At 40.0% G+C, this 8716-nt stretch overlaps 1 protein-coding gene across 2 annotated transcripts in view; it reads left to right on the top strand.

The window, feature by feature from the left end:
* The first annotated feature begins 450 nt into the window (after positions 1–450).
* The window catches only part of plekhm3 (pleckstrin homology domain containing, family M, member 3), a 52425-nt gene continuing 44159 nt past the window's right edge, over positions 451–8716 (top strand). The window contains exons 1-2 of one of the 2 annotated variants that reach the window (XM_072396560.1): positions 451–507; positions 6698–7769. In XM_072396560.1, the coding sequence (XP_072252661.1) occupies positions 7247–7769 (523 nt within the window). In that variant the 5' untranslated portion in view covers positions 451–507; positions 6698–7246. Of the gene's footprint in view, positions 508–5927; positions 6494–6697; positions 7770–8716 lie in introns of those variants that run through there. The other variant, XM_072396561.1, reaches the window with a different exon arrangement.

The following is an 8716-nucleotide window of genomic DNA, read 5'->3' as shown; positions in this document are numbered from 1 at the left end:
GAACAGAACAAGTAATTATTAGCAGGATAAGAATAGGTCATTGTAAACTGAATAATACACTTAAGATAATGGGGAAACATCCAACTGGGCAGTGTAGCTGTGGGGAGAAGGAAACAGTGGAACATGTGTTGATAGCATGTCCCAGATATGGAAGGGAGAGGGAAATAATGAAGATAGGGCTGCAGAGGGCAGGAATAACAGAATATAATTTGAAAAACATAGTAGAATCTGCTAAGTCTAAGGAAGGGAGGAGAATAACAATAAGATTCTTGGTAAATACTGGGATAATTAAAAGAATATAGAAAAGAAGAAATAAGAAGGAAAAAACAGAGAGAGAGATTTAGTCCAGTAGATGGCGGCATATGTAACACCAAGGATGTCAGCTGCCATTAAACGTCAAAGAAGAAGAAGAAGTTGTGCGGAATCTTTATTTTCCTATCCTGGTTTCCTGACCGAGGACTTTTACCTTGATGGACCGTGGAATGACATAATGGTAAACACAATAAGGTGAGTTTTGATTTATGTTTTTCAGCTGGTGCGGGATAACAGTTTCATCACTGGACAATAGCAGTATAACTCCAATGCGACGTAATAGTTGTGATTTGAGTGTGTGACGAGTTTTCTGTTTTATTAAAATGACATTGATCAAGGATGGAGAGCGGCTAACGTTAGCCGTTAGCTCTAACCACATTAGCCAGGGATAAACACAGGCCTTATTTGCTCAGGTTTAAAAGTGGTGGAGCGAATTTATTTATGTATTTGTGTGTTGTGATACAGAATTTGCAACAAGCGCACGTTGTCATGAAAGCAGACCGAAAAGCTGACCATGGCTTCACCTCTGCTTCCTGCAGAGATGCTGACTTTGTGTTAGTGGATACAGCATCACACCAGCTTCAAACTTTGGCTGGACGCTCGTTGTTTGTCATTAGTTATGGCTGCTGACCTTACTAAACATTCATATTATACGTGTGGAAACCCGTCTTTACAAGTTAAATACGAACTAATTTGCGTTAGATGTGAGGCCAAGACTTCATGTAAATTAAATTATTTTAGTTTACGTTATTTTTTCAGAAACACGATAAAAAACAACAACAACCTAGTATTGTTTTTTTAAAAGTTCTGATCTCTTTTGGTCCAACTAAGGTATTCTTCCTAGAGTCAAGCATATAAGTGACAATACAATAACACATTAAAAAACCCAATTGGTAAAGTAAAAATACAAGCCTAAAACAGAAATGCAGATGATCATCTACCCTCAGAACAACAAAACAATGTGCAATCCTTCATCCCTCCACAAAACATTTTGCTTACACCAAATAAAAAATATTATTAACTGCGTATTAGTGTTGTCTCGTGTTACCTTAACTTGAATTTAAATCTAGTCTTGTCTCCTTAATAATGTCAGGTAAATGATTTATTCTTTAAAAAAGCCAACATGAAAAAGCTCTTTTAACAAGCTTCACTTATGGTTGTAGCTTTTCTAGTACTGACTGCATGTTTCTCCATTACTAATTGAAATTGAAGCTAGTTATAAACAGCTTTGTCTCACAGTGTGCCTCATGAAGAGACTATGTCTCAACTTGGCTAACACAAATAAAAATGCATACTACACAACTTTCCACATATGTATCAAGTAGCCTGATATGATGAATTGTGTGTGAGTTGGATGATTATAAAATGCCCGGAAGCCTGAGGGTAACAATTAGGATTTACCAGAGACACAAGATATGCATATTATGGTGCAATAAATGTTTTGTTTAGAATTTGCTGATCCTGCAGATCGCAGAGAGTGTATCTTCCCAGAAAGGGTAAGCATTAGTGAGTGATCATCCAACTGGTGTTTACTTGGGCATTTAATCAAGATTAATTGTTATTTAAATGTTTACTCCAGCCCAACATGATCATTGTGTCTGTGTCATCTGTATAAATTACTTTGGTCTAAATGAAGATACTGCATTGTTTTTGCAAAAGTAAGAATACAGTTTGTGACACAAAAATCTGATTAAAATTGAAAAATGAATTTGGATTTGTTGCCCACATTTCATATTTCTTCTAATAAAGATTTAGTGTTTTTACGGGAGAACATAAAAATTTTGTTCCAGACTGGTGATCACAGATCCACTGTAAATATCAGCCATTTATATCCACAAAGTCTTGGCAGTGTCTGCCCGGTGTGCACTGTTGCCTCGCAGCAAGAAGATCCTTAGTTCAAATCTTGGCCTTTGGCTTTTCTGTGTGGACTTAAAGGGGAAGTTCTTTTTTTTTTTTTTCAGTGAAATAGTACGCGTTCATTCATTTGTTTTAATGTATTGGTAAAATAACTGTAATATTGGTGTAATTTGAAAAAAATAAATAAATGAAGAAGAAATATGAAGAAAGAAATCTGTCCATACACTTTAAACCAGTAAGCAGGGGCCTCATGTACAAAGACTTGCGTGGATTTCCTACTGAAACATGACGTACGCTCAAACCAAAATGCCCCCCAACGTACAAAAATATCCGGATGTATCAATGTGTGCGCACGCATGAATCCAAGCACATTTCTTTTGTACATCCCGATCAACGTGGAATTGAGCGCATATGTCGAAGTACCCGACTCCTCCCTGTCCACGCCCCTACTTAAATATGCAAATCATATTTAAATTAGCCCTGCACCTGCGATTCCTCTCTCTGCACGATCAGATAAAAAAGAAAAAAGAATGAGTAAGACGGAAAAAGAATAACTTAACGGAAATCGAGATGGAGGTGCTACTTTCTGATGTGGAGGCCCGCAAAAATGTGCTCTTTGGCACGCTGTCCAACGATATAAGCAGCAAACGTAAGAGGAGTGGGTGGGAGAGCGTGAGCGAGGCCTTTAATGCTGAGGCGTCTGAGAAGCGCACACAAGTAGAGGTGAAAAAGAAGTGGTCCGATATTAAGGTGGATGTGAAGCGGAGAATGGCTGCCCACCGCCGAAGTGTGTGTAACTCACAACAAACATGTTCATACAGTAACTAGTGCAGAAGTGCGCTGGGGAAAAGGTGAGGCTGATTAAGACATTTCACACTTTACGCTCATGATTATTAACATTTGTACACAGAGACGATCAGGGGCTTGTTAGAAAGATCTTAAGCTGTTGTTTAACCAGCAAAAAACACCAAGTTACTAACTTTAACCACCAACTATGATGCTGTGAAGACGGGATAGAAATTGGGGGCGCACACGCTCAATGCACGTCACGGGGAATAATATTAGGACAATTGTACATTGATGGAATGAAGTCTTATCTGTACATTGATGGAATGAAAATGTTTCCTGTTGATATACAAATTCATCATGTGATGGCACTTTTATAGCAGTCGATAGCTCCAATTACATTAGGAAAACCGGCTCTCGCTTCAAATGCGCTTCAATGTTGGCCTGTTCAACTGCATTGTGGGAATTTGATGTACGTGCTGAGATGCAGATAATTCCTCCCACTCAGGTTGGCATGGCTCGGCTCAGGGTCGACTGGCACAGTCCCAATCGGTTGGCCAGCTCCCTCTGGAATGCCCCGGTTGCTAGGAACCCCAGTGTGGTTATCACCTTTGGCACAAGCAGCGCATGGCTCCTCGCTGTGTTGCGCGCCGGCCGCAGCTCTGCGCACAGTTCCAGGAGGATTGCCCTCAAAACGGCTGATGAGCCAGTTGTCATCATGTGCCAGCAAATCCTCTGTCTCTTAAAAACATGCTATTTTCTATTTGCATTTCTTCTAATACCGCTAAAGCAGCCATTGTTTTAAAGGTATGCACTGCAACACTTTGCGCATGCTTTTATATCCACTTGTGTAATTGCAGACACGTGTATTAATTGTTCATGTGTCTCAGATGTGCACATCACTCAGTCTGAGGACAAATTGTGTTCACATTTATTTATTATAACAGTTTCCCAACATCACCTCTAAGTGTTGCCAAAGAAACAACCGCTGTAGAAAAGTGCGTACGACAGCCCTGAAATTTGCGTGAGGCACCGCACATTTCCACGGTCATTTCGCTCTTGATACATCTGATCGTTGACGTGAAAAAGTGTGTACGCCACTTTTTGTGCGTACGTACCCTTTGTACATGAGGCCCCAGGTCTTTAGAAAGTGGAAGGAATTGTATAAGGTCGTATGCCTGTGGAAGATGATAATAATGTATATCCTTCCCTTCCTATGCTTTTAGGAGTTTCTAACTCTAGAAACCGGTTTATCAGACCTGCCAGTTAGCCCAGCACCAGCAGATGTTTTCTGGTTCCCGAGATTAGCAGCAGAAGCATGGCTAAATATAACTTGATTTTTTGTTTTAAATATATATTTTCATAAACAAGCAGTGATGAAATTGTAAATGTTATAATCTGTCAGCAATCAGTAGCTCTGAGTGAACCTCAGCTGTCTTAACTTATCACCAAACTTTACTCCACAAATGTAGAAGTTGTCATGACACCAGGTTGTACAAATCCATCCAACCAGTTGCAGAGTACAAATTTTTGCACATGTGCTTTTGTACATACAATTAGTTAACACTGTCAAATTTCAAGTGAATATTTTAATGTTTTAGTGTATTCTAATTCAATTCAATTCAATTCTATTTATACAGCACCAAAGTGCAACAAATGTCATCTCAAAGCACTTCAAACATACAATCCAATTCAAGTCAAATAGAATCCAATTCGTTGTGAGACAATCATAATCCAGTCAAATCCAATTAAATAAATTCTAAATTTGTTCAATTCATACATACACATCCAATTCAAAGAAAGCAGCCCTGCTAAGAAAACCAACGTATTGCACTAAAACGTTGATCAAATTTCCCAGAAAAAACTCCCTTTTAACAGGAAGAAACCTCTGGCAGAACCAGACTCAGGAAGGGTGGCCATCCGCCTCGACCAGCTGGGGTTTGAGAAGACAGAAAAGAGGGGACAACAAACATCATAACACCAGAACAGGGATACCTGCTGAGAAAGACGAACACAAGTTAATGACAACAATAATTTTTAATTGTACATGGAGAAAATAGAGAACGGAGCGAGTAAAGGTGTATGATGTCAGTGACCCTGAAAAACTTATAGCAAAAACTATATAAAAGGAAAGTTATAAACCTAATCTTAAAAGCAGGGAAGGTGTTTGTCTCCCGAACATATACTGACAACTGGTTCCACAAGAGAGGGGCCTGATAACTGAAGGCTCTACCTCCCATTCTACTTTTAAAAACTCCGGGAACCACAAGTAAACCTGCAGTTTGGGAGCGAAGTGCTCTGTTGTGAAAATATTGCACAATGAGATCTTTAAGATATGATGACTCTTAGACATTAAGAGCTTTATATGTGAGAAGAGTTTTAAATTCTATTCTGAATTTAACAGGGAGCCAGTGAAGAGAAGATAAAACTGGAGAAATGTCATCTCTCCTGCTAGATCTCATCAGAACTCTGGCTGCTGCATTTTGGATCAGCTGGAGGCCTTTCAGGGAATTTTTTGGACAGCCCGATAATAAGGAATTACAGTAGTCCAATCTTGAAGTAACAAATGCAAGTTTTTCTGCATCACTCTGACACAGGATGTTCCTAGTTTTGGCAATATTACGAAAGTGGAAGAAGGCAGTCTGAGAGACCTGTTTTAAATGTGCGTCAAAGGATATATTCTGGTCAGAAATAACTCCAAGGTTCCTCATTGTACTACTAGACACCAAGGAAACACCATCTAGAGTAACTATATAGTTTCTCCTTGAAGCGCTCGGGACCAAAGGCAACAACTTTGTCTGATCCAAAAGTTTTAATGCAATTTCCTAAATAGAATTTGGAAATCTAGGGGAAAAAAATGGAAAAACCTTTTTGAAGCAGAAGACCAATGTAGCAACGGTGTTGAAGAATTCATTTCTTTCAGACCCCGAGTTTTGAGTCCTGCGTAGTCGGAAGGAAGTGATGAAGTTTCATGATATTAGCTGTGAAATTACTTCATTGCAGGAAATACTACATCCAAAAAAAGAAGAAGAACTCCAACAAAATAAAAAGATTTGCTAAAATAATTTGCTAAAATAACCTATAGACATTTTTGAAAATAATTGTAAAACCTACAATAATGCCCTCCCTCTTATATCTAACAACTGATCATGAATAAGATTGAAAATATTTAGTAGATTGTCACTAATGGAATTGTAGTGTGTGGCACTTCAATAATTCATGTGGAACAAAAGCAAAAGAGGCTGAGCTATGGAGGAGAAGAAAATCAATGAGAGCTAGACGGCACTAATGAGAGTGAAAGTAGTGTGTATGTGTGTGTGTGTGTGTATATATATATCTATAGTATATGGAATGAAGGGAATCAGAGCAGATGGATGGGAACCCCACCCAGGCCTGACTTCACTCTGCTCAGCTCAGTGATAAGCAGCTGCGGAGGAAGTCCAGTATGATTTCATCAACTCATGTGAGGGAGGCTGATCGTTTCTGTTTGGTGAAGAAGAATCTGTTAAGCTCAGTGTGATGAAAGTACTGCTGATCGGTAGGTAGTTTGAAGTAGAAGCTTCATTGTTGTCTTATCTAACTTTTGTGTCGATAGTCTCATTGAATTGTGGTTATTTTTTTTAAACCAGGAATGAGAGGCGATTTGAGTGGAGATTAATCAAAGTACTGTCGTCTGTTTCTCTCTTCTTGTTGTTTGGCATGCTTCCTCTTCACAATTTCCTCTTTCTCTCTTCTCTTTTAGTTACAGTGAAGCAACAAATAGCCTCCGCCTGATGACCCTACAACCGCCTGATTGGTCAGTGGAATACAAATCACATAGTAGTTGGCTGATTGACTCCAGCCCCTGAACAATTCAGACTTCAGAGTTTTCTCTTACCCAGCTCAGAGTGAGTGTATTTGGCTATATATGTTTTAGTTTTCCACTCGAATTGGATTGGAGTCCCAGTCAGCATCGGTTCTGCTGAGCTTGGGCACGAATCCGCAGCAGCTCCCCTTTCATTGAGGAAAAGCCTTTCCCTTCCAGAGCTTTAAGAACATAACTGAAAAGAACGACTAAAACTGGATGCAGCCTTGTGGTGAAGAGCAGGACTTGGCTTATCATGACAGTTTGTGAACTTTTCGGACATCCTGGATATTTTTATTCTCTTCCTAGCTTGCCAGCAGAGCTAAGTCATAGCTAGTTTTGCTTGTTGGACATGTGGATGCTGCTAACAGGGTTTTTGTGCTTGTATTGGAAAACTGTCTAGTTGTACCTTTTCAAGCTGAGGGTAAAGCCTGTCCTGGTACAGATATGGAGGGTCTTGAGCAGCTTGACGTGGTAGGTGATATCAGCCCAGCACTGGAGGCCACAGAGGACTTCATCCACTGCATAGATAGGATGCAAGGCCAAGGTCCAAGCCAAGCTCAAACGAACAACTGCCAGCCTCCAAAACAGCCAAAGCAGCTACCGGATGTATCCAGTGCTGCGCTGGGGAAGCTGAGTTCCAGTGGTGTGTGGGCTCTATTTACTGGAGAGCAGCCAGAGGTGGGGCCCCTTGGCCTGGCCTGGGCTGACAATTTTAGTGTGCTGGGACTTGGGATGGGTTTGAGGCATGGCAAGAGAAGCCGAGCGCGCTCCACCAACGACTTGGCGGCGCATACCAAGGAGTGCACCAACAACACTGGCAACGCCTCATCCAGCTCAGTGCTCAAGAAGGGACACAATCGGTCCAGATCAGATGTCAACTATCGGCCGTCTGCCTACACGGACAACGGACTGCCCGCAGTGGACAGCAACACTCTGAAGAACATGATCCTCAACCACCAGCAAGAGGGTGAGTTCACATATATAGCATGTGTCCGTCTGTGTCTAATCATTCGTGATCGAACTGAAAAGATAAGTCTTTAAATCGCGTAATGCGCGTCATTTTTTTTGCTTGTCAGTTTGTTCTTGCTTGACTGTCTTTAGCAGCCCTTTAGCAGCACCCCCCGTGGTGTTTGACAAATTGACTGCATGTGAATCAATTAGCTAATTAACATTAACTCTACGTATTATTTCTACAGTCATATGTGAAATTTGGCATGCTTCCTTAGAACCAAAATATATCAAACGAAGGAAGTATTGTAGATTATGTTTTGGAGACCAATGATTGTTTCTATTGATTTGTTTAAAAAAAAATCCAAAAATCAGCACTTTTTTCCATTTTGGGAAAATAAGTTTGGTTGCAGGTTGGGTAAAAACATTTATAAAACAGGCCTTGACACCCAGGTTTGTAAGTGTTTGTTTTGTAACTGTTTGGGTACTTTTCAGAGAACTGAAACCTTAATTTCTTTATGCGGGGGTACATTGTGATAATCCCTACATGTCATTAAACCTGATTGTTCACATTATGTGTATTTATGTTTTCTTTTGAAAAAGGAAGAGACCCCTCAAGCTTGCCTAAGACATGTTTGTTATTTGTCCTTCAACTAAACTAAAAGGTTAATTACTTGAACTGTTAACTTACCATCTAATCTATTACTGACTGACATGCACTGGTTAATTTTTAAGAGGTAATCACTGTTATTCAAATCAAGTCATTTATTTCACCCAGTCTTCCTGCTATGTGAATGTTTTTTTTCATTTGGGTAAACTGACCCTGTAATCACAACAAATTTGCCTAATTGGACATTTGTGGTGTGGAGTGTTACTGTGACTCATGGAAAATTATGTCATGCCCTCTGGTGACCAAATCATTGAACCTAAAGTATTCTTAATTCCAGCCAGAAGGCTGGCCCTTAC

Source organism: Leuresthes tenuis, unplaced genomic scaffold (assembly GCF_036924035.1).
Source record: "Leuresthes tenuis unplaced genomic scaffold, fLeuTen1.0.hap1 SCAF_12, whole genome shotgun sequence".
Taxonomy (NCBI): Eukaryota; Metazoa; Chordata; class Actinopteri; order Atheriniformes; family Atherinopsidae; genus Leuresthes; species Leuresthes tenuis.
The sequence above is the reverse complement of the archived record's forward strand: the minus strand, read 5'-3'. Positions and strand labels throughout refer to the sequence as shown.